Source organism: Salvelinus alpinus, chromosome 38 (genome assembly GCF_045679555.1).
Source record: "Salvelinus alpinus chromosome 38, SLU_Salpinus.1, whole genome shotgun sequence".
NCBI classification, from domain to species: Eukaryota; Metazoa; Chordata; class Actinopteri; order Salmoniformes; family Salmonidae; genus Salvelinus; species Salvelinus alpinus.
In genome coordinates, this window is record NC_092123.1 from 790001 (window position 1) to 816983 (window position 26983).

The 26983-nt window shown below is 43.7% G+C and overlaps 2 protein-coding genes across 2 annotated transcripts in view; both read right to left on the reverse strand.

The window, feature by feature from the left end:
- Positions 1-9636, reverse strand: part of LOC139566401 (rab GTPase-activating protein 1-like) — a 14552-nt gene extending 4916 nt beyond the window's left edge. Inside the window, exon 1 of the mRNA XM_071387538.1 lies at positions 8773-9636. Coding sequence (XP_071243639.1) covers positions 8773-8883 — 111 coding nt within the window. The 5' untranslated portion in view covers positions 8884-9636. The remainder of the gene's footprint in view (positions 1-8772) is intronic.
- Positions 9637-11058: 1422 nt separating this feature from the next.
- Positions 11059-13928, reverse strand: LOC139566347 (protein FAM163A-like). Its single transcript, XM_071387464.1, has 5 exons — positions 13822-13928; positions 13575-13595; positions 13339-13459; positions 13025-13210; positions 11059-12890 (listed from the first exon to the last, which is right to left on the reverse strand). The coding sequence occupies exons 3-5, from the start codon at positions 13429-13431 to the stop codon at positions 12615-12617; spliced, it is 555 nt and encodes a 184-aa protein (XP_071243565.1). The 5' UTR covers positions 13432-13459; positions 13575-13595; positions 13822-13928; the 3' UTR covers positions 11059-12614.
- Between the last annotated feature and the right edge of the window lie 13055 nt (positions 13929-26983).

Genomic DNA, 26983 nt, shown 5'->3' on the forward strand with positions numbered 1-26983 from the left:
TATACATAATATGACATTTTAAATGTCTTTATTATTTTGTAATTTTTGTAAGTGTAATGTTTACTGTTAATTTTTTATTGTTTATTTCACTTTTGTTTATTATCTATTTCACTTGCTTTGGTAATGTTAAGATACAGTTGAAGTCGGAAGTTTACATACACTTAGGTTGGAGTCATTAAAACTTGTTTTTCCACCACTCTACAAATTTCTTGTTAACAAACTATAGTTTTGGCAAGTCGGTTAGGACATCTACTTTGTGCATGACACAAGTCATTTTCCCAACAATTGTTTACAGACAGATTATTTCACATATAATTCACTGTATCACAATTCCAGTGGGTCAGAAGTTTACATACACTAAGTTGACTGTGCCTTTAAACGGCATGGAAAAGTCCAGAAAATTATGTCATGGCTTTAGAAGCTTCTGATAGGCTAATTTACATAATTTGAGTCAATTGGAGGTGTACCTGTGGATGTATTTCAAGGCCTACCTTTAAACTCAGTGCCTCTTTGCTTGACATCATGGGAAAATCAAAAGAAATCAGCCAAAACCTCAGAAAACAAATTGTAGACCTCCACAAGTCTGGTTCATCCTTGGGAGCAATTTTCAAATGCCTGAAGGTACCACGTTCATCTGTACAAACAATAGTACACAAGTATAAACACCATGGGACCATGCAGCCGTCATACCGCTCAGGAAGGAGACACGTTCTGTCTCCTAGAGATGAATGTACTTTGGTGCGAAAAGTGCAAATCAATTCCAGAACAACAGCAAATGACCTTGTGAAGATGCTGGAGGAAACAGGTACAAAAGTATCTATATCCACAGTAAAACGAGTCCTATATCGACATAACCTGAAAGGCCGCTCAGCAAGGAAGAAGCCACTGCTCCAAAACCGCCATAAAAATGCCAGACTATGGTTTGCAACTGCACATGGGGACAAAGTTCATACTTTTTGGAGAATTATCCTCTGGTCTGATGAAACAAAAATAGAACTGTTTGGCCATAATGACCATCATTATGTTTGGAGGGAAAAGCAAGCCGAAGAACACCATCCCAACCGTGACGCACGGGGGTGGCAGCATCATGTTGTGGCGGTGCTTTGCTGCAGGAGGGACTGGTGCACTTCATAAAATAGATGGCATCATGAGGAAGGACAATTATGTGGATATATTGAAGCAACATCTCAAGACATCAGACAGGAAGTTAAAGATTGGTTGCAAATGGGTCTTCCAAATGGACAATGACCCCAAGCATACTTCCAAAGTTGTGGCAAAATGGCTTAAGGACAACAAAGTCAAGGTATTGGAGTGGCCATCACAAAGCCCTGACCTCAATCCTGTAGAAAATTTGTGGGCGGAACTAAAAAAGCGTGTGCGAGCAAGGAGGCCTACAAACCTGACTCAGTTACACCAGCTCTGTCAGGAGGAATGGGCTAAAATTCACCCAACTTATTGTGGGAAGCTTGTGGAAGGCTACCAGAAACATTTTACCCAAGTTAAACAATTTAAAGACAATGCTACCAACTACTAATTGAGTGTACTGTATGTAAACTTCTGACCCACTTGGAATGTAATGAAAGAAATAATAGCTGAAATAAATCATTATCTCTATTATTATTCTGACATTTCACATTCTTAAAATAAAGTGGCGATCCTAACTGACCTAAGACAGGGAATTGTTACTAGAATTAAATGTCAGCAATTGTGAAAAACTGAGTTTAAATGTATTTGGCTAAGGTGTATGTAAACTTCCGACTTCAACTGTATGTTTCCCATGCCAATAAAGCCCCTTCAATTGAAAAATTGAATTGAGAGAGAGAGAGAGAGAGAGAGAGAGAGAGAGAGAGAGGTGGGTCACGATCAGATGAGCTCCTGCATTTTTCAGCATTTTCTTTAAAAAAGATAAATTTAGAGTTAGATAAACTTGGATTTTTTGTCAGGAACCCATACAGGATGCTACCCTCTACAACATAACCTTCACTTCAAATCAAAACTCAAAACCTACAACCTGATTTTGGACGGATTTACGGAATCACCTGGAAGGTTCACATCTACCAAGGATTAATTATTATATTCAGCAAATCCTCTGGAAAACAACAGAAACCTGAGAACACCACCCAACCTGCAACTGAGTGAGTAATGTTTAGTCTGAAACTATATTTGATTTCCAAAAGCCAAGAAGAAAAATACATGACACTACTTTATAAGGACTGAATAGTAATATAATTCTGCCAAGCTTGATACAGCTTCAACTAGCACTTAAGTGTCAAGTGAGAGGTGTCAAAGCCCATTAGCCCAACAATGGCAGGAGAGTCGAATAGTCTACCCCAACCAAATGGAGAGGCCTTAGAAGCTCCCTCCTGCTGTTCAGAGGTAATTAAAATACAGTACCCTGTGCATGTAAAAAATGACAAGACAAGAAAAGATCACAAAATGAAGCTCCTTATGGAAAATCAAGAGACACTTTTTGCTGACTATTACAAAAATGGGAACATCAGCAACCTTATCTTCCACACAAACCATCCCCAGGCATGGCACAGTGCTATATTAGCACACTACCCCTCTGTTAAGAGAGGGGGGGTTAACGAGGGGTGGAAACTCAGGATTCTTGACAATGAGGATGAGGAGTCAGCTAATATAAATCTCTATAAGTCTGGAACAGTATTGGTACAGGGCAACCACAAACAGTTTCAGCTGGACTTTCACCTAATCAAAGAATTAGCCCAGCAGGAGAAGCTCTCCCTTGATAAAGATACCCCCACCCCAAGTGGGTCAGACCAAACCTCTTCACCATATAACCCCACAGACGAGCAACCCTCAGCAGACAGTCAACCTCCCAGTACAGAGTACTTCTCCCTCATTGAAATGAAGGATAAATTCACCCAGCTGGAGGTAAGGCAGGTGGAGCTGGAACAGCAGGTGATCACACTCCAGTCAGCACAGACCCAGACAACAGTCCAGCACAACAACACCCCCTTAACCAGACCTGGAGAGCTGGAGGTGGAGAAAGACATATCTGCACTATGGACAGTGGTGAGACAACATCAACAGGAGAAAGAGCAGGAGCAGGAGAAGAACAGAGCACTAGAGGAGAGGATCAGACTACAGGAGGAGAGGGAGAGGGGGATGGAGGAGAGGATCAGACTACAGGAGGAGAGGGAGAAGGGGATGGAGGAGAGGATCAGACTACAGGAGGAGAGGGAGAAGGGGATGGAGGAGAGGATCAGACTGCTGGAGGAGAGGTTGAGGGGGATGGCATGTGACAGAGAACAACCCACTAGGGAGGTGGCCATCCCCACAGAGACGCCAGCAGAACAGCCCACCTCAGCACCCGACAAAAGTCTCGACACCACAGCAGAACAGTCCACACCAGACCCTGACCATAGAAACGACATCACAACAGAACAGACAAAAGAAAAACCCCAAGCCCAGCAGCTCTCACCCCCTCTGAGCACCCCCCCTGTCAGCCACCCTGATAGCCCTCCTGACAACCCCCCCACACCCACTGAGGACAAACACAAGACACAGATTGTCCTTCTTATGGACTCAAATGGGAAATATATAGAAGAAAAAAAACTTTTTCCCAAACACAGTGTGTCTAAACTCTGGTGTCCAAACACCCAGCGCGCCCTAGACCTTCTGTCTGAGGACAAACTAGGCTCACCTAGCCACATAATAATACACACAGGCACAAACGACCTGAGAGCACAGCAGGAAAGGGTGGCCACAGCACTGAAGGGAGTGATTGAAAAAGCTTCTTCTACTTTCCCCAACGCACAAGTGGTCATCTCCACCCTGCTACCACGAAAAGACTTCCACCCTGCTACAATACAGCGGGTAAACGCAAGCATTTCCCGTGACTGTGCCTCAAAACCAAATGTTTTTCTGGCCCACCACTCCACCCTGGACTTGAACAGCCTCTATGACCAGGTCCACCTCTACAAGGCAGCAGTGCCCACCTTTGCCCGGACTCTAAAGGACATCGCTCTCAAACGAAGCCCCAACACTTCACACAGGAGCAACAGATCAATAGACACCCCACCCAGACCAGCGAGACACCCTCCAAGACCTCCAGGACCCCCCCCTGGACCTACACACCCCCCCCACATCAACCATGCCCACACCCAATTTAGGCCCCCTCAGATCAGACCCATGCCACTCCTGCCCACCCCATGCACCCCACCCCCGCAAAGAGGGCATCAACATGGAAGTCACACATACGCCCAGGTAGTGAGCGGGCAAACAGGCCCAACCCCCACTCTTACACTCGCCCAAGCCAACGGCATGTACCAGATGCTCAGCAGGCTCTGCTCACACTTACTGGCCTGAGGCCAAACCCCGACCAACAACATTGGACACTTTATGGAACAAAAAGCCTTCACTATATCATCCTGGAATATCCAAGGTCTGAGGTCATCTGCCTTTGGCCTAAAGAGCAGGAACCCGGACTTCACCAAAGAAATCGGTAATGCAGACATTGTCATCCTGCAAGAAACATGGTATAGAGGAGACGGACCCACTGGTTGCCCTCTAGGTTACAGAGAGCTGGTAGTCCCATCCACCAAACTACCAGGTGTGAAACAGGGAAGGGACTCAGGGGGAATGCTAATTTGGTATAGAGCAGACCTAACTCACTCCATTAAATTAATCAAAACAGGAACATTTTACATTTGGCTAGAAATTCAAAAGGAAATTATCTTAACAGAGAAAAATGTCCTCCTGTGTGCTACCTATATCCCCCCACTAGAATCCCCATACTTTAATGAAGACAGCTTCTCCATCCTGGAGGGGGAAATCAATCATTTCCAGGCCCAGGGACATGTATTAGTCTGTGGCGACCTAAATGCCAGAACTGGACAGGAACCTGACACCCTCAGCACACAGGGGGACAAACACCTACCTGGAGGTGACAGCATTCCCTCCCCCATATGCCCACCTAGGCACAACTATGACAACATAACCAACAAAAACGGGTCACAACTCCTGCAGCTCTGTCGCACGCTGGGTATGTACATAGTCAATGGTAGGCTTCGAGGGGACTCCTATGGTAGGTACACCTGTAGCTCATCTCTTGGCATTAGCACTGTAGACTACTTTATCACTGACCTCAACCCAGAGTCTCTCAGAGCGTTCACAGTCAGCCCACTGACACCCCTATCAGACCACAGCAAAATCACAGTCTACTTGAACAGAGCAATACTCAATCATGAGGCATCAAAGCCAAAGGAACTGAGTAACATTAAGAAATGCTATAGATGGAAGGAATGCAGTTTGGAAACCTACCAAAAAACAATTAGGCAACAGCAAATTCAATCCCTTTTAGACAACTTCCTGGGTAAAACGTTCCACTGCAATAGTGAAGGTGTAAACTTGGCAGTAGAAAATCTTAACAGTATTTTTGACCTCTCAGCTTCCCTATCAAATCTAAAAATCTCAAATAGAAAACCGAAGAAAATGAACAACAATGACAAATGGTTTGATAAAGAATGCAAAAATCTAAGAAATAAATTGAGAAACCTGTCCAACCAAAAACATAGAGACCCGGAAAACCTGAGTCTACGCCTTCACTATGGTGAATCACTAAAACAATACAGAAATACACTACGGAAAAAGAAGGAACAGCACGTCAGAAATCAGCTCAATGTAATTGAAGAATCCATAGACTCTAACCAATTCTGGGAAAATTGGAAAACACTAAACAAACAACAACACGAAGAATTATCTATCCAAAATGGAGATGTATGGGTAAACCACTTCTCCAATCTTTTTGGCTCTATAACAAAGAATAAAGAGCAAAAACATATACATGATCAAATACAAATCCTAGAATCAACTATTAAAGACTACCAGAACCCACTGGATTCTCCAATTACCTTGAATGAGTTACAGGACAAAATAAAAACCCTCCAACCCAAAAAGGCCTGTGGTGTTGATGGTATCCTTAATGAAATGATCAAATATACAGACAACAAATTCCAATTGGCTATATTAAAACTCTTTAACATCGTCCTTAGCTCTGGCATCTTCCCCAATATTTGGAACCAAGGACTGATCACCCCAATCCACAAAAGTGGAGACAAATTTGACCCCAATAACTACCGTGGAATATGCGTCAACAGTAACCTTGGGAAAATACTCTGCATTATCATTAACAGCAGACTCGTACATTTCCTCAATGAAAACAATGTACTGAGCAAATGTCAAATTGGCTTTTTACCAAATTACCGTACAACAGACCATGTATTCACCCTACACACCCTAATTGACAACCAAACAAACCAAAACAAAGGCAAAGTCTTCTCATGCTTTGTTGATTTCAAAAAAGCCTTCGACTCAATTTGGCATGAGGGTCTGCTATACAAATTGATGGAAAGTGGTGTTGGGGGTAAAACATACGACATTATAAAATCCATGTACACAAACAACAAGTGTGCGGTTAAAATTGGCAAAAGACACACACATTTCTTCTCACAGGGTCGTGGGGTGAGACAGGGATGCAGCTTAAGCCCCACCCTCTTCAACATATATATCAATGAATTGGCGCGAGCATTAGAACAGTCTGCAGCACCCGGTCTCACCCTACTAGAATCCGAAGTCAAATGTCTACTGTTTGCTGATGATCTGGTGCTTCTGTCACCAACCAAGGAGGGCCTACAACAGCACCTAGATCTTCTGCACAGATTCTGTCAGACCTGGGCCCTGACAGTAAATCTCAGTAAGACCAAAATAATGGTGTTCCAAAAAAGGTCCAGTCGCCAGGACCACAAATTCCATCTAGACACCGTTGCCCTAGAGCACACAAAAAACTATACATACCTCGGCCTAAACATCAGCACCACAGGTAGCTTCCACAGAGCTGTGAACGATCTGAGAGACAAGGCAAGAAGGGCATTCTATGCCATCAAAAGGAACATAAATTTCAACATACCAATTAGGATCTGGCTAAAAATACTTGAATCAGTCATAGAGCCCATTGCCCTTTATGGTTGTGAGGTCTGGGGTCCGCTCACCAACCAAGATTTCACAAAATGGGACAAACACCAAATTGAGACTCTGCATGCAGAATTCTGCAAAAATATCCTCCGTGTACAACGTAGAACACCAAATAATGCATGCAGAGCAGAATTAGGCCGATACCCACTAATTATCAAAATCCAGAAAAGAGCCGTTAAATTCTACAACCACCTAAAAGGAAGCGATTCCCAAACCTTCCATAACAAAGCCATCACCTACAGAGAGATGAACCTGGAGAAGAGTCCCCTAAGCAAGCTGGTCCTAGGGCTCTGTTCACAAACACAAACACACCCCACAGAGCCACAGGACAACAGCACAATTAGACCCAACCAAATCATGAGAAAACAAAAAGATAATTACTTGACACATTGGAAAGAATTAACAAAAAAACAGAGCAAACTAGAATGCTATTTGGCCCTAAACAGAGAGTACACAGTGGCAGAATACCTGACCACTGTGACTGACCCAAACTTAAGGAAAGCTTTGACTATGTACAGACTCAGTGAGCATAGCCTTGCTATTGAGAAAGGCCGCCGTAGGCAGACATGGCTCTCAAGAGAAGACAGGCTATGTGCTCACTGCCCACAAAATGAGGTGGAAACTGAGCTGCACTTCCTAACCTCCTGCCCAATGTATGACCATATTAGAGAGACATATTTCCCTCAGATTACACAGATCCACAAAGAATTTGAAAACAAATCCAATTTTGATAAACTCCCATATCTACTGGGTGAAATACCACAGTGTGCCATCACAGCAGCAAGATTTGTGACCTGTTGCCACAAGAAAAGGGCAACCAGTGAAGAACAAACACCATTGTAAATACAACCCATATTTATGCTTATTTATTTTAACTTGTGTGCTTTAACCATTTGTACATTGTTACAACACTGTATATATATAATATGACATTTGTAATGTCTTTCTTGTTTTGAAACTTCTGTATGTGTAATGTTTACTGTTAATTTGTATTGTTTATTTCACTTTTGTGTATTATCTACCTCACTTGCTTTGGCAATGTTAACACATGTTTCCCATGCCAATAAAGCCCCTTGAATTGAATTGAATTGAATTGAGAGAGAGAGAGAGAGAGAGAGAGAGAGAGAGAGAGAGAGAGAGAGAGAGAGAGAGAGAGAGAGAGCACATTTTGGAACACACGGAAGAAAATAGTCTTCACATGTAAAAAGATAACAAGAAGTTCAACCTTTACATCTGGTGCCAATGCTTAGTAACCCTGGTCCTTGTTGTGAATATGATGCCTTAGAGCAGTGGAGATGGTACAAGAGTTTAGTCTGCACGGCCTCTAGAGGGCTGTCCTATAATCCTGAAGTAGAGGGTTGTTGTTCTTGTTGTTGAATGACCACATGCTCTATGACACAGCAGCAACTGTGTTATGGTTGTATAATGGTTGTGGTCTTACCGTGTGTTTGGGTATGGTTGTGTAGTGGTTGTGGTCTCACTGTGTGTTTGGGTATGGTTGTGTCATGGTTGTATAATGGTTGTGGTCTTACCGTGTGTTTGGGTATGGTTGTGTAGTGGTTGTGGTCTCACTGTGTGTTTGGGTATGGTTGTGTCATGGTTGTGTAGTGGTTGTGGTCTCACCGTGTGTTTGGGTATGGTTGTGTCATGGTTGTATAATGGTTGTGGTCTCACCGTGTGTTTGGGTATGGTTGTGTCATGGTTGTATAATGGTTGTGGTCTCACCGTGTGTTTGGGTATGGTTGTGTCATGGTTGTGTAATGGTGGTGGTCTCACCGTGTGTTTGGGTATAGACTCGGCCATCAGGCAGGCCAGTATCTCCTCCTCTGCCATCTGGTCTATGATGTGGGAGTCATATGCCACCCTGATAGACACTTCTTCCATCATCCTGACACACACACACACACACACGCACAACACAACACAACACACACACACACACACACACAACACAACACACACACACACAACACACACACACACACGCACAACACAACACAACACACACACACAACACAACACAACACACACACACACACACAACACAACACACACACACACGCACAACACAACACAACACACACACACACACACAACACAACACACACACACAACACAACACAACACACACACACACGCACAACACAACACAACACACACACACACACAACACAACACAGAATTCCAAAAGGTGTTCTAGTCACACAGGTAAACCTCCTTCACACAGGTAAACTCCTTCACACAGGTAAACTCCTTCACACAGGTCAACTCCTTCACACAGGTAAACTCCTTCTCACAGGTAAACTCCTTCACACAGGTAAACTCCAGTAGCAGAGAGGCACGTGTTGATACACAGCTGAGCTCCCTCTAACAGGTGAATTCCAACAGAGGTAGTAACTCCCAGTCAGTCAGATATACACAGGTCAACACCCAGAGACAGGTTAACTCCAGCAGGTCAGAGGCGGTACTTGTGAAAAACCTGGCAACAGCTGAAAGCCAGGTAAACTAACTCAGGTAGTCCAAAGGTAAAGTCCAAGGGCATAGTCATATGAAACAACATGTGTATGAAACACACAGACACACTCTAGCTAGCAGGCAGGTACAGCAGTGGACTACACACACACAGAAACACATACATATGAAGAGGTACAGGTTTGACAGGGTTTATATATACGAGGTGTGTGACAGAGACACACCTACTGCTGGCCTCCCCTTTCTTATTCTCTTCACCCTCCTCTCATTCCCTCTCTATTGCTCCCCTGTAAAGAGATTCACACTCCTCCACCCTGAAACCCCCCAACCCAGTCAACACACACACACACACACACACACACACACACACACACACACACACACACACACACACACACACACACACACACACACACACACACACACACACACACACACACACACACACACACACGTAGAACACACATATTAATGATGCCCTGGTGTTGTCAACTGAGAGGGAAGAAGGTTCATGCTGTCCTATGCCTGGTATTTAGGATATTTACCCTGGAGTGTTTAGTGTGTGTGTGTGTGTGTGTGTGTGTGTGTGTGTGTGTGTGTGTGTGTGTGTGTGTGTGTGTGTGTGTGTGTGTGTGTGTGGTGTGTGTGTGTGTGTGTGTGTGTGTGTGTGTGTGTGTGTGTGTGTGTGTGTGTGTGTGTGTATGGTATGTGTGTGTGTGTGTGTGTGTGCGTGTGTGTGGTGTGTGTGTGCGTGTGTGTGGTGTGTGTGCGTGCGTGTGTGTCTCTCCTCACAGTGCTATTGTCTCCAGAAGGCCAGGCTGAAAGGGGTTTGTCAGGAGTTTAAACTGGTCCTGCCACTACAGTAAGACTTACAACACATCTGAACACAACACAGAAGATGCAACCCAAAAGCTGTGTCTCTCTCTCTCTCTCTCTACACACGCTGTCTCTTACTGACGATATCTCAGCGACAGTAAACGACGTGTGGTCCCACAGAGCTTTGTATAGATTGATCACATCTCTGAACTACAACACAGGGACGGCTCTCCAGATTAACCAGGAGCCTCTAATTAACAGAAGTGAAACAAAGACAAACATATGAAACTGTCTTTACTTACATGTGACCATTTATGATCCTTTATTCATACTATTTGTTCTAATATTACTGTTTTAAATCTGCCTCATCTGACTCCAGGTTGCAGGGCTGTCTATGTTATTCTATCTGCCAACAGCAGAGTGAGACAGGTGATCATGAACAAGTCTTGTTCACACAACTCACGGACACGACGCCATACAACTACTTTTAAAGACGGCCCACAGGACAACCAGGTTGTGTCAAAGCATCATAACACTAGCATCTAGATCGACGTTGTGTTGTTGCTTATTTATATGTATTCGTCAAACTTCTGAGTCTGCTTTTAATTTGCCGTGCTCAGTTGGTAGAGCATGGTCCTTGCAACGGCAGAGGAGTTGGTTTGATTCCTGGGACCACCCATACGTAATAAAACCATAAATGAATGCACCCAAGTCGCTTTGGATAAAAGTGTCTGCTAAATGGTATATATTATTTGATTCGTTGTTAGTGAAGAAACACAGACGAGTCCAGGCAGATATACATATCAATTTATCTTCAAAAAGGAACATTGTGTGTTAAACGTGGAATTCATCTTCAGAGAGTTCATTTTAAAGGGAGACTCAGCTACATGACATCATCGTACACCACGGATCAACTTCCTGTTTAGAGACATCATCAACAACAAAATTCAAATCTGTCACTGGCTCTTCCCAATATGGGCATGTGTCAATGAACAGTGCAAATTGTCTGTAAGCAGGAAGTTGCCCTGCTGTGTATGATGATGTCATTTTTCAGAGTCCACCTTTAATAGAAAAAATATATATATTATAGAATTAGTGAATTCAATATTAAAGTTATCTTCATTGCCAGACTACAGGCAGCAGTGTCTTTGTGTGAGTGTGTGACTACATAGCAGTGTCTTTGTGTGAGTGTGTGACTACATAGCAGGGGATTTGTGTGAGTGTATGACTACATAGCAGTGAACACAAACTTTGAGTGGTCTTTTCCAGTAAATCAACAAGTGAACAGATAGATGTCCATTTTCCCATCAACTCTCAAACAAAAAATCACAAAAGGACGAGAAGTGAGGAAGACTAAGATGTGAAGGCTATGGCTTTGTCGAAAATGGCATCCTATTCCCTAGATAGTGCACTACTTTTGACCAGACCCATATGGGTCCTGGTCAAAAGTAGTGCACTATATAGGGAATACAATGCAATTTGAGACGCACCCTATGAGAAAAGTGGAAAGTGCATTGTGTGAAAACAGTAAAACAGTAAAATCTCTTTTATCAATACTAGTCTATATTATCAACAGTGTCATGATGAACATCTTTTAGTAAGTGTACAGTATCTCTGTTTTGTGTTTTGAAGGACTGAAGGGTAAGGGCTAAGTGAAACATCATAGAATTGGACAAACAAATGCCCTCGTTGGCTAAAATGTTTGTGTGTGTTTGTATTGTTTTAGCCAGGATTATATATAATGCATCCGGATGTCCCCTTACAATATTTCTTTTTTTAAATCACATGTAAAACTGCAGATTTGACATGTGTTTTTTCCCCTAAGGGTCAGAGGGGTCAACAAGGGACATACTGCTCCTTTAAACTGGAAGAAAAAAAAATCTTACAAACTTACAATGAAAACACATATAGCCCTCATGTCAGTCACCTCGTTCACATTATCAGGTTTCAGGCAGAGGAGAGAGACGATGGAAAATGATGGAAAAGGAGGGAGAGAAAGACAGATCGAGAGAAAGAGAGAGAGAGAAACACCAGTGTGTTGCTGTTCCAGTCTACTCCCATCATCTGTAGTAATCTCCCATAGTCAAACCCAACATCTCCTCCACTGTATGGGTTACCAGATGACCAGACCTCCACACCGCTGCACCGGACAAGGGTCCGTCTGTGGTTCTGTCCCGATCAGGAGGCTCCGTCTGTGGGTTCAGTGTGTGGCTCTCTCCCCTGGATGGGTGGTACTCTGGATGTCTCTTTCCCCTGGGAGAAGGAGTGTTTGTATGAGTATGTGTGTGACGTCGGTGTGTGTGTGATGTGTGTGTGTGTGTCCATGTGCGTCAAACCGGTGTGCTGTAGGGGCGTCTGTTACTGCAGGGTGTGTTAGGGTAGATGTCAACGGGGCTATAGTAGCTCAAAGGGGTTTGGCCGGGCTGGGTCAAAAAGAAGGGGGCCTGCGGCGTGTCTGACAGGGGTAGTGATTGACACAGTCCGGGGTTGTCATAGTGATACGTATGGAATCCCAGCCGCTCGGTTCCGTTGTGCAGCTCGTCACTAAGTCCCGGTCGTAGCCAGAAGGGGGAGCAGGTGGGGCAGTAGCTGGGGGGAGGGCCCGCCTGGAACACACACAATCACCATAGAAATAGAATGATTGAAATAGAATGAGTCATTCGAATTCTATGTATGGATCAACTGCCTACTGTAGCTCTAGGTTTAGGTCTAGGGTTTTGTGTTAGTGCTGTACTCTAACCTCCAGGGGCTCCAGGCAGAGAGGGGTGACAGCCAGGCTGTCCATCCCAGGGGCGCTGCACGCATTGCAGGCAAAGTGAGCCTGAACCTCCCCTTGAGCATCCCCTTCTCCTCCTCCCGTTCCGTCACCTCCTCCAGCCACGGAAGCCAAGTCCACCTCCGACTCATTTTTCTTACAGCAGTAGTACTGGAATTAGTGAAGGAGGGGAGGTTTTGTTGCAATCAGTTATTGTTCATGAAAGACTGTGCAGATAAAACACACACATGGGCACACGCACAGACAAACATACACACAGTCACACACACACAGGTTACCTGGAGCCTGCAGTAGCACAGCACTGCTACAATACAGAGCAGGATGACTGTGGCGAGAAGTCCTCCACTTATTACTACTGTTCCCGCTGACATTAAACTGGTTAGAACTCTCCATCAAACCCTGGAGAGAGAGAGAGAGGAGAGAGAGAGAGAGAAGAGGGGGAACTACAGTAGTTAGTTATACTCTATGTTTTTAACTACAACTTGACAGCACATTAAAGGAGTGTAATACTTACGTTCAGCAATGGGTTCTATACCTGCAAGGACAAAGACAATCAAAGGACCTACATTAGTTTGGTTGGGATAGAACTATGATCTAAATGAACTAAGGCCAGGGCCCGTGTCTACCATGTGCCTCAGGATAGGATAGTTGATCTAGAATTTGTCCATACAATCTTATTCATCATTAAATAAAATGCTAAACTGATCCTAGATCAGCACTCCTCCGAGACGCTTTTTTGTGGATACAGGCCCAGAACTCACATCAGGAGACAGGTAGAGGTGGAGAGGGGGAGGAGGCAGAGAAGGCGGCGGGGTCCTGCGAGGTCTTGGGGGTGGCGGCCTCAAAACCTCTTCTGGTTGGATCTCCTGCAGAAAGATGAGTTAGAAGATAAAGCATGGATCTCTTCATCCATTATATCTACATCAGTCTCCTATCAGCAGGTGAGAGAGAGAGAGAGAGAGAGAGAGAGAGAGAGAGAGAGAGAGAGAGAGAGAGAGAGAGAGAGAGAGAGAGAGAGAGAGAGAGAGAGAGAGAGAGAGAGAGAGTAAATCTCAGTAAGACCAATATAATGATGTTCCAAAAAAGGTCCAGTCGCCAGGACCATAAATACAAATTCCATCTAGACACCGTTGCCCTAGAGCACACAAAAAACTATACATACCTTGGCCTAAACATCAGCGCCACAGGTAACTTCCACAAAGCTGTGAACGATCTGAGAGACAAGGCAAGAAGGGCATTCTATGCCATCAAAAGGAACATAAAATTCAACATACCAATTAGGATCTGGCTAAAAATACTTGAATCAGTTATAGAACCCATTGCCCTTTATGGTTGTGAGGTCTGGGGTCCGCTCACCAAACAAGAATTCATAAAATGTGACTAACACCAAATTGAGACTCTGCATGCAGAATTCTGCAAAAATATCCTCCATGTACAACGTAGAACACCAAATAATGCATGCAGAGAAGAATTAGGCCGATACCTGCTAATTATCAAAATCAGGAAAAGAGACGTTAAATTCTACAACCACCACCACCAAACCTTCCATAACAAAGCCATCACCTACAGAGAGATGAACCTGGAGAAGAGTCCTCTAAGCAAGCTGGTCCTGGGGCTCTGTTCACAAACACAAACAGACCCCAGGACAGCAACACAATTAGACCCAACCAAATCATGAGAAAACAAAAAGATAATTACTTGACACATTGGAAAGAATTTACAAAAAAAAACAGAGCAAACTAGAATGCTATTTGGCCCTAAACAGAGAGTACACAGTGGCAGAATACCTGACCACTGTGACTGACCCAAACTTGAAGAAAGCTTTGACTATGTACAGACTCAGTGAGCATAGCCTTGCTATTGAGAAAGGCCACCGTAGGCAGACCTGGCTCTTAAGAGAAGACAGGCTATGTGCACACTGCCTACAAAATGAGGTGATAACTGAGCTGCACTTCCTAACCTCCTGCCCAATGTATGACCATATTAGAGACACATATTTCCCTCAGATTATACAGATCCACAAAGAATTAGAAAACAAACCCGATTTTGATAAACTCCCTTATCTACTGGGTGAAATACCACAGTGTGCCATCACCGCAGCAAGATTTGTGACCTGTTGCCACAAGAAAAGGTCAACCAGTGAAGAACAAACACCATTGCAAATACAACCCATATTTATGCTTATTTTTTCCCCCTTTTGTACATTAACCATTTGTACATCGTTACAACACTATATATATACATAATATGACATTTGTAATGTCTTTATTCTTTTGAAACTTCTGTATGTTAAATGTTTACTGTTAATATTTATTGTTTATTTCACTTTTGTGTATAATATCTACCTCACTTGCTTTGGCAATGTTAACATATGTTTCCCATGCCAATAGAGCCCCTTAAATTGAATTGAATTGAGAGAGAGAGAGAAGGGGCATTCCACAAATCTGTGTGCGTGCGTGCATCTGTGTCCATCAGACAGCTCCTCCTCTATGTCACCACTGCTCTAAATTATATACAGCATGGGCAGGTTGATGCCGTTAAAAGCAATGTGAAATCTCCATCTCTCTTTCTCTCTCTGCCTTGCTCTCTTCCCCCCTCTCTCTCTCCTTTTCCCAACCTTCTACCTCTCTCTACTCCCTCTCTTCTCCTCACCTCCTTCTCTCTCTGTGGACCATGTCCAAGCAGTTCATTACACAACAAGGGCTGATTACAATGGCGAGAGAGACAGAGGGAGGAAAGAAAGAGGCAGAGAGTTAAGCCTGGAATAAAATATAGGGTTGAAGATTCACTCCTCTACCTTTTCTGACCATCACAGCACACACTGTGTCAGAAAATGCTGTGGGATTTGACTGTGAAGACACACGGACACTCCTGTACTGTATGACCTAAAAGGAACGTGTGGTCCCAGGAGGGATCTGCAGAAAACTCCATTAACTATTAACCAGGAGGAAAGAGAGAGACAATGGAGGAGAGGAGAAAAACAGGATCACTATATTACCTACGTAAAATAGTCTACAGGGAATTCAGGAGAGGAGAGGAGAGGAGAGGAGAGGAGAGGAGAGGAGAGGAGAGGAGAGAAGAGGAGAGGAGAGGAGAGGAGAGGAGAGGAGAGGAGAGGAGAGGAGAGGAGAGGAGAGGAGAGGAGAGGAGAGGAAAAGTGAAGAGAGAAGAGACGATATGAGAAGATAGGAGGAGAGAGAAGAGACGATATGAGAAGAGAGGAGAAGAGAGAAGAGACGATATGAGAAGAGAGGAGAAGAGAGAAGAGACGATATGAGAAGAGAGGAGGAGAGAGAAGAGACGATATGAGAAGAGAGGAGAAGAGAGAAGAGACGATATGAGAAGATATGAGAAGAGAGAAGAGACGATATGAGAAGAGAGGAGAAGAGAAAAGAGGAGAGGAGAGGAGAGGAGAGGAGAGGAGAGGAGAAAAAAGGAGAGGAGAGGAGAAGAGAGAAGAGACGATAACAGAGAAGAGAGGAGAAGAAAAAAGAGGAGAGGAGAAAAGAGGAGAGGAGAGGAGAAGAGAGGAGAAAAGAGGAGAGGAGAGAAGAAAAAAGAGGAGGAGAAAAGAGGAGAGGAGAAAAGAAGAGAGGAGAAAAGAAGAGAGGAGAAAAGAAGAGAGGAGAAAAGAAGAGAGGAGAAAAGAGGAGAGGAGAAAAGAGGAGAGGAGAAAAGAGGAGAAGAGACTTGCAATATCGTAGTAGATCCTCAATATATCTTCTTTTAAATATAATGATATTAATATTCGCAGTGGTGTGTGTGTGTGGCTTCTAACTTTTCACAGGAATAAATCTCGGTGAGCCTGCAATTTTAAAGCCCTGGACGTTCAATTATTCAAAAATCATTCCTGCAACAATATTTTTCCATCAGGGGACAATTTAGCCAGGTAGTCAAGGCGAGACTCTCCCTCTCCTCTCTGCTCTCTCCCTCTTCTGAAAGCACTCTTCTCTCGTGTAAATAGAGATACACACTCATTCCTAATCTCTGTGTGAGCGTGTGTGTCAGTATGTGTGTGTGTCTAGGACAGCCGCACCACTTGCAGAAATGAACAATGGCAGAAGAGGAGGAGTGGAGAGAGAAACGTCTACAGGGAATTCAGTCACACCTGGTCTTCTGTGGCTGCCAATAGACTGTAACTATATGTCCCAGTGTTTGGAGTTTATACTTTATTGCATTAAAGGTGCTATATGCAACAATTTAGTGATACGAATACAACCGAGAAATACCTGAACTAGCTCAGTACATCTTTCTTACCTTGTCATAATCCAAAAACATCAGTTGCAGAGTCATAGTGGTCTACTGTTTATGCTGTCTACCTGACGGAGATCTTTGGGTTGAAAAGTTGCACACACACACACACACACACACACACACACACACACACACACACACACACACACACACACACAGAGATCTCACCTGTGTAAATCAGCACCAGGAGAATGCATCCTGTAGGTCAGGAGTGGAAGGCACCTAACAGTCCCCTGGGAAGAGAGACATGACATCATCAGCACAGCACATTGTCAGAATGGTTGAGACATGAGCACAAACATGCTGGAACACTAACTTACTGGTCTTCAACAGTCTTGCAACTTTGCCTTTGAATTAAGGACGCATTCAAAACAGTGTTTCTGTGCGTTCTTCCCTTCCTATAACATGAATTGTACCCCACACACAATGCCATTATGTAGATGTAATAGTTTCCTGGAAATAGATCTACACTACCTTTAAACTGATAGCACTACTGGCACTCATCTAAGGACATAACTGAGACAGTTGGGTCAGCGATGCCAGGGTATAAACATAACATCGGCTACAGTGACATTATAGGAAAGGCGTTAATAGCAACTGGTAATAGTGATAGTTAATGTAATCATACACCGCGGGAAACACAGGACCAATTATTCTATTTAAAAAAAAACGTACCTGTCAGATAAGCCCGTATCCTGGTATTTCACAAACCTGTGATTGGGATATTCACTAAAACACTTTTCGGTGTGATGGTCAATGGTGCACTAACTAGCCTACTGTATTACACCGTTGCCCGATGCTTTACTTCGACTGCACAAGTCCTTTGCCCTGTTCGCTCCAGCAGCTTGTAGTCAGTTCGCGCTATAACCGAAATCTCATGTTATCCTTCTTTTCCGTTGTCCCTTGTTTCCACACTCTCATCTGTACTGAGACGTCGAGAAATAACTCAGCTGACATCTCATGGCATCTCCCAGATGGTGTCGGTAGGGACACAGAGGCATTGATACGGGCAGAGATTGTCTGTGGTCGGCGAGGCTTTATCCATCACACCGCTGAGACTGGGGGATTGGGGAGAATGGATACTGTTACGCGTAGTGCTACTCCCTCCGAGAAAACGCAACAGCCTGCGATATGCGATATGTTACTTGTATGGGTATCTAACGGCACCCTGGGTGGATTCTGCTGATGTAGGATCAGATTACCAAACCTCTCATTTTAACTTTAAACCGCTCATTCTAACTTCAAACTGGCCTCAGATCAGCTTCCAGGGACAACCACATCTATCCTACACCAGAGGATGGGGGTTAAAGCCCGTTGTGAAAACGTTAAATCATAATCACTGACCTGCAGGGCTCAATTATTTTGCCAAGAAAAGTAAATATTAAGAAAACGTCTGTTGGACTACCAATTCAATTCAATTCAATTCAAGGGGCTTTATTGGCATGGGAAACATGTGTTAACATTGCCAAAGCAAGTGAGGTAGATAACATACAAAAGTGAAATAAACAATAAAAATGAACAGTAAACATTACACATACAGAAGTTTCAAAACAATAAAGACATTACAAATGGCCGATGACCTCAGGCCTTCATCCAGGATGATATAGTGAAGGCTTTTTGTTCCATAAAGTGTCCAATGTTGTTGGTCGTGGTTTGGCCTCAGGCCAGTAAGTGTGAGCAGAGCCTGCTGAGCATCTGGTACATGCCGTTGGCTTGGGCGAGTGTAAGAGTGGGGGTTGGGCCTGTTTGCCCGCTCACTACCTGGGCGTATGTGTGACTTCCATGTTGGTGCCCTCTTTGCGGGGGTGGGGTGCATGGGGTGGGCAGGACTGGCATAGGTCTGATCTGAGGGGGCCTAAATGGGGTGTGGGCATGGTTGATGTGGGGGGGTGTTGATTGGTTGGGGTGGGGGTGTGAATGTGTCTGGGGGTGCTGTGGTCTGGATGTAAGTCCTCTTGGCGTTGGTCCTCTATGTGTAGGTCCAGGGGGGGGGGTCCTGCAGGTCTTGGAGGGTGTCTCGCTGGTCTGGGTGGGGTGTCTCTTGATCTGTTGCTCCTGTGTGAAGTGTTGGGGCTGCGTTTGAGAGCGATGTCCTTTAGAGTCCGGGCAAAGGTGGGCACTGCTGCCTTGTAGAGGTGGACCTGGTCATAGAGGCTGTTCAAGTCCAGGGTGTACCATCCCTTGGCACCCACGACCCAAACATATTAGGCTAGTAAGGTATGTTATTACAGTGTTAGAAAGACAGTCAACGATAACTTTCAATTCGAAATGTCTAACTGCGTGCACGAGTTTTCTAGTCCTAGGCCTTATCCACAGAAATGTGGGTTATATCCCTCAGAACGTTGGGGAGAAAAAAATCCCAAATGCTTGCCTGGGCTGGGTAGATAGACCAACAGTAGTAGGCCTATGTATGCTTTTTGTTTTACGTGATTTTAGACATTCAGTGCAACGGGTAAAATAGCAGCTTCAACTTGCATTTGTTTTGACTTTATTAGGCAGCGGAGACAGTTTTGCCAAATCCTCAGTAAGGAAAGTAGCTATTAGCTGTCCTAAAAGTCGCTAAAGTCGCAAAATTATGTCGTCACCCAATTTGCATAATTGGCCATGTGCATGTAATTGTGATGGACGCTGTAGGAGAGAGGAATAACGTCGTGGGAGAGACAGTAAAAAACACCCTAAATATGTTTAGAACTACAAATGAACTTTCTTCTGTCGATTCTGTTAGGATTTATGTTTATGCACTATAGCCTGTTAGCATATTGTTTGAAGATGAATATTGTTTTGTTACACACACACACACACAAACAATACAGAGGGGGGTGTGTGTGTAGGTGTAAGGACTGACCAACACAGGCCATAAAAGCTGTGGACAGTCTGGAGAGGTGTAAGAAATTGTATTAGATATTGGTAACTTGTTTTAACAACTTCTCAACATTACCTATAAGTTGACACAACATACACACCCCCTCTTTCTCTTGGACATATGCTGGACACATAGGACATATACACGGCACCCACAATTCCCCTCCCCCATGACAATCACACAGACACACCCAACCCATGGTTGGACCTCAGGACAAAGAACTCTCAGGAACCAATGGAACGTGGACACCAGGCCTGATCAGGACTACCCAAGACCCAGATCGACCAATCGGAAGGCCGGACTCGCAGATCTACCTACTTTGCTTGTTGTCTATATAGTACTGTACATTTCTGGAAACTGGTCTCTTTTCCGGACGATTCACTAGGAGTCGGACTGAAAGAGCCTTGCTGCAAGATTTTACTAAGATATCTTTACACGTAATTAAACGGCCTTATTATAAAATTATCCACCTCGTCCTATTGTCTCCTCTTGTTCTCCTGTCAACAGTAAACGTTTTACTAACAGACTTGGTAAGCAGAGGATGGTTTCATCTTTGAATTTGGCCCAATAGAAAATTAATCGGACAGGAGACGAGAGGGAGAAAGATTCCAGAGGAGAGGTGACCTTTTCGAGGGAGAATCGCGATTCAACCCACCCAGGAAACTGATCAGAGAGCTCGAAACTAAAGAGGTGAGCAGATGCCCGTTTAACCAAAATCTGTATATTGTATTATAGCCAATATCTAAATTCAATGATCAGGAGTACTGTGGTGAGTGTGAATTGTTGCTAAATTTATGTGGAATTGTTTAGAATTTAAGGCATTGTGTACAGATATCTAAGTATTAATAGGTCAAAGACTTATTCACATAGTCTGGCACTACGCGGTATGCTGATCGAGTAGGTGTACAGTGAAGAATAAGCTTTATAACGATTCACATAGTCGGGCCATATTTGACAGTCGATCAGATAGGGGTTACCGTGAAGAATCCACAATTAAAAGATGGGATCCATATAGCCGGGCAGTAGTTAGATTTGGCAAATCAGCTAAGTGTTACCGTGAAGACCCATAAAAAATAAAAATAAAAATATATAACGATTCACATAGTCGGGCCATATTTGACAGTCGATCAGATAGGGGTACCGTGAAGAATCCATAATTAATATAATACGATTCAAATAGTCGTGCAGTAGCTATACTTAGCTAGGTGTTACGTGAGGAATCTAATGTGATAAGTTGTGCTGTAATTGTATGTGTAAGTTGTGTTGTCGCAATGTGGGGGATTGAACGTTCCACGAGACCAATTGCTACTAACTAGCCATATGCTAAGTTGAGGCTGTGCTAAAGTGACCGCCGTGTCGATGTGTATATATTGCTGTGAAGCAACTATTTTCTGCTGATAAGTTGACCGGATTTTTCCCTCTCCTACTGTTGATAAATCCCTAAGGGTTAGAATCAATTTGAAAATTATTATAGAAGCGCGTGAATTACTAGTATATTGTCCCCAAAGGAAATTTCTGAAATGTTTTGGCAAAGTATTTAATTAATCGGAAAAAGTTCAAATTAATCGGAAAAGTTAATAGAAATAATATCTTTCGAATTATATATATTATAATTGCCATTCCAATTATATCAGGAGCGCCTGAATTACTAGTATATTGTCTCCAAAGGAAACTTCTGAAATATTTTGCCAAAGTATTTAATTAATTAAATTAGCGAAAAGCAATAATATTTTTTATTATAAGTACCTAAAACTGTCATTCCAATTATAACAGGAGCGCGTGAATATATTCATATATTGTTTCAAAAAGATATAGCTGAAATATTGTTGGAAAACGAAAATAATTCATCGAATACACGGCAATAAAATTCTTTGTCCACGCGAGTCGGACACGAGACTGGGGGAGGTTAGAGGAAGAAAATACATCGCTGGTTTCGATCAGTGACGGGCTAAAGTATACAAAGATAATAATAGACCCAGACATAGCTTAACGACAAAATGACCACGACTATCGTCCCCAAACACAAATTCAACGAATATTTAGATCAGAGAATGAAAGACAGAGCAGGCGGGAAATTACACTACAAACCCGTTAAAAAGATTTGGGAGGAAGTGAGGCTGAGATGGACTCAAACAGGTTTCCTTAGTGGAGTCGCCCCATCAAAAGGGCAACTCCTCATTATGGAGAAAGAATTGGAGGAAGCAGTGAAGCAAGGGATAGAATGTGAAGTTGATAAGAATAAGAGTCACTTATTTAAAAAGAAGGGACAAAGCAAAGGGAAAAGGCACAGGCTGAGATGAGAATAGGTTTATGGGCAATTGAGGAAATTAGGAAAGCTCTCCCTTACCGGAAACCTGATACGATGGGAGTGGTCACTGGAGCACCAACTGACACCAAAGAGGGCAGGCCCAACAATAATGACGCCCCACCTACCACCACAGCAGCCCCATCGGCCCCAACCCATCTCAGGGGCACTGTGGGGTTAATGGCAATTCCCCAGGCTCAGTTCAACTCCCATGTGCATCACCACATTACCCAATACAATAAGGATAAGGGAGGGGCTGAAACACAAATCCAGTCCCTACAGGTACAACTTTTGAAACTACAATTGAAAGAGGCCCAGAAAGGAGAGAAACCCAAGAAACAGATGGTGGCTGAAGACCAACAAGAAATCTCACAAATCATTGAAAAAACTGTTTCCCGAATGATACAGCAACAACAACTACCCATCTTCACCCAGCAGGGACCACCTATACACCCACCCCAGGAGCAGCCATTCCAACTGCCGTATGCCTACCCGTTTCAGCCATACCCTTCGTCGGAACCACCACTACAACCCTACTACCCACTACCACAATCAAACTATTCACCCACATGGGGACAGCCCCAGAGGTACTCTGGATCTTATGGAAGCTGTCATAATTGTAAACAAGCTGGGCATATGGTGCGACAGTGTCCACACCCAATAACCCCGGCCCAAAGCCAGTTTCTGGCCAAAAGGGGACGAGGATACGCCCCTAGACCAAGGGGGAGTCAGGCCAATGATGTATCAACCACGTGCGGCCCTTCAACCCGCATACAATCACCCCAATCCAGACCCGAATCAGCAATCACCTCCCCCTTTTCAGGGCATGGCTGACGAATATGCCCCATGGCCCTGAAGCTGCTCACCACTAACCTACACTCATCATTGACCTGGACTACTGAAGCATCAAAGGCTTTTGCACTCTTGAAAACAGATCTCTAAGTGGCAGTAGCCCTAACAGCACCTGACTAAAAAAAAAAAAAAAAAAAGTTCCATCTGGATGTTTCTGAAAAAGAAGGATTTACATCATCCATCCTTTTCCAGAACCTAGAGGGGGAGAGTAGAGTGTTGGTGTATCACTCCTCCAAACTGGGCCACATTGAAGAAGGACAAATCACATGCTCCAGGTATGTGGCTGCAGTGGCAAAAGCTATTGGAAAAACAGCCCACATGATAATGTGCCATCCATTGGAAATCCACACCCACCATGGGGTTGCAGCATATCTGATGAGCAAAGAATTCACGTTCAGCGCTGAAAGGAAAACGAAAATCCAGAATAAATGCACACAATCACACATCACATTTGTCAACACTGACAAAAACATGGCAGACGCACTCAATGCTGAAGGTATACCCCACTCCTGTGCAGAAAGAGCTGCACAGGAACTGAAACGGAGACCTGACCTGGGGAACGAACCACTCACCAACACACACAGATATGGGGAAAGACAATGTGACAAATGGAAAAAGGTACCTGTTAGTTATGGTAGACAGGTTCTCTAAATGGGTTGAGGCAATACCAACAGCAGGGGAGGATGCAAAATAGGTCATTAAGTGGCTGCAAACCGAACTCATGTGTATTGTTTAATGACAAACGCTCCATGTACCAATAGGGTCGGATGTGTAAATGTCAACTGATTGTTGTTTAATGATGGGGTTAGTGTACAGGCCACAATCTCATAAGTCTCGTGGAACGCGCCAATCAAATGTATGTGCAGGTTTGAAGTTGATTTGGGTTGAAGTCCTGCCCCTGGCGTTGCTGGCCATGATAGCCTCTCCAGGTGCAGGCACCCATCTCTCTCCTCATGAGACAATGGCTGGAGGAGTCATGCTTGGTCCACCAAGGAAGGGAGGTCATATGCCCGCCCTTGATGTACAACAAATTGTAATGTTTGATAATTGACGGAACTTTCTGCAGCTCTCTCCACACAGATTCATAAGGTCCAACGGGGAAGCAGAAGGGAGATCTGGCACACGGAAGGTAAAAATTGGTGACTGGGTGGGGTTAATGTCCACAAGAGAAAGTGGCTAGAACCCAGGTGGACTGGACAGTACGAAGTGAGGGAGGTTACTTCACACTCAGTCCAGGTCAAAGGTAAATCAGGCGCACCTTGGCACCACCTCACACATTGCACTCCAGCCCCAATCCCTTCTAGAACACTGACAGAAGTCAGAGCTGATTTAAACAGCTTAAATTCGATTCCAAATGAAGACATTTCTGACTCAGGTGATGCGGAATCAAACTCCGCCTCCCCTGATAAAGGAACCTCGCCCAGTTAGAGGGATATTTCTCCCTCCCTGGGCAAGGCTAGGGATATCTGGCCCCTTATTTGTGATATTCCTACTGACATTTGGGGTGTCCCTGGGCACTTTCACATGGTTAATAGAATAACTATAACCGGATCCCCATGGATGTATGTCACGGACACTCTAGTCTAACTAGGTAATAATAGATTAAAAAATTAAAAATAAAAATTAAAAATTTAGAAAACAATAGTTAAAATAAGAAACTAATATGGCTCAAATTGAGAAGGTTGAATAAGAGTGGGTGGAGAGCTATGCAGAGAATGGACAGAAGATGGCAGTATTGCAGCACCCAAATGGTCTCCCAGCCGACTGGTTGAATGCTGGTGACATAATTTTGTTTTTTGGAGTAAACATTAAGGTTAAGGGTTTCCGTGTACCCAGAGATAAGATATCTTAAAAGAATACACTCATATGGGAATAGGAGTTTTACTTTCTGAGTTTTATTTAGGCAAGGGACTTTGAGAAGATAAAGGGTTCTTTTGGTATGTTTAGATATGGAACACGAATGTAGGTGTAACATTTTGACCTGTTTTCTGTTTCCATTGCATTTTCCGGCGACTTGATCACTCGCGGGGAAATGTGGTGAGAATAATGAGATTGTGTCATTTGGGATACTAGTTTTGAGGTAAATTGATTATAATAGAGTTTATAACTCTTGACCATAAGGTAAGCATTTGTATTGGCCATTAGAAGATAGAGATAGGTTAATTAAGGTTATGTTAGGACTTTAAAGGTTGACACTATAAGACCTGTGGTTATTTTTAAATCCATGCAGATAAAGTCAAAACAGTGAGACACTTAGTTAATATTGTAAAGGAACACACAGTTGTTATTGACTATTATTACAAAAAGGCAGACAGATGGGTCTACCCCGCACTGTTCAGACCTTGAAGGTTTGAGAGCAGAGTGGGGAGGGTGGACCAGGAAATGAGCAAGGTAGGCTGTGAAATAAGATAGGAGAAAGGGGTTAACATATATAAGCAGCACAGATACATTTCAAAGTAGATAAGTCACTTGACAGAGAATTAGAAAAGAATAGATATGAATGTACGCCAAAGGGAGAATTGGATATGCGGGGAATAAAAGGGACGTTCCTAGAATATGATGTACTAAGTTATTATTTAGAGTAGGTAAGGTTGATACCTGGCCAGAGCCAGGTATCAAACGAAGGAGGGTACATTGTGGACTAGGAAAGGATGGGGCCTATTGGATAATAAACTTATTTAAAATTAAACATTTATAGCTAAAAAAATAAATAAATAATTAGGCATAGAAGTTAAATATATAATCAGAAAGAACAAATGAGGAACTGTTTGCTAACCAAACCTGTATGTCCAAGAGTTTATACATTGCAGGTGAATTAAGGGAGAAGGTGAATCACTCGACCTGGGGGCATATCGCACTTGGAGGGTGAGACACACTGACACTGCCGAATGATCACAGAGTTAAGGAGAAGAACTGTTGCTAATAGAGCTCGGGGATCAACTCCTTAATGAAGAATTCCCTGCCCCCGACCTTTCCTCACTGTGTTCGTTCATAGAAGTGAAAGTGTTGCTTGATCTCTGGCTGATGATGTGTTCTCTGGGAGAGGGTGGGGTTTTACAGGACTGCTTGTAGTCCTGAGCTGCCTGATCAGGATACGATGGGGATGATACCATCGCAGTGCTGCCAGAACCACCACCAGTTCCAACGGACCAGGGTTCAGCCGGCCTCCTCCACCACTTCAAGACCAAGTCCCACGCCATCACCTAAGCTCTCCAATCTGGTACAGATAATAAATATAAAAGACATCTCAGATAAGTGAACATTTGGGGACTGAAACTGTTTATGAGGAAAGGGAGAATATGTGGTTGGCCTACAAAACACTTAATAGAAAAGACTGTGTCGTATGTGGACATGCCAGACCTATTCTGGTTGCTCACCCATTTGTCCTAAGTAATGGGGAAGGTTGGATGTGCATATTGGAAAAGTTCGAGCCAAATTCAACCCTGTGTAAAACTCTGAGTTTTGTGTTCCCAGTGGTCCCTCCCCAGAAGGTACCGTGGGGAGTTAAGGCATATGGGGGATATAACAGCTGTATCCCTGGCACAGGTAGCGGTATAGACTATGGAGGGCTCCCTGCTACTACCTGCATCACTAATACCACTAGGAACTAGAGGTGTTGCTGATGTATGGTGGATGTGTGGACCTGCCA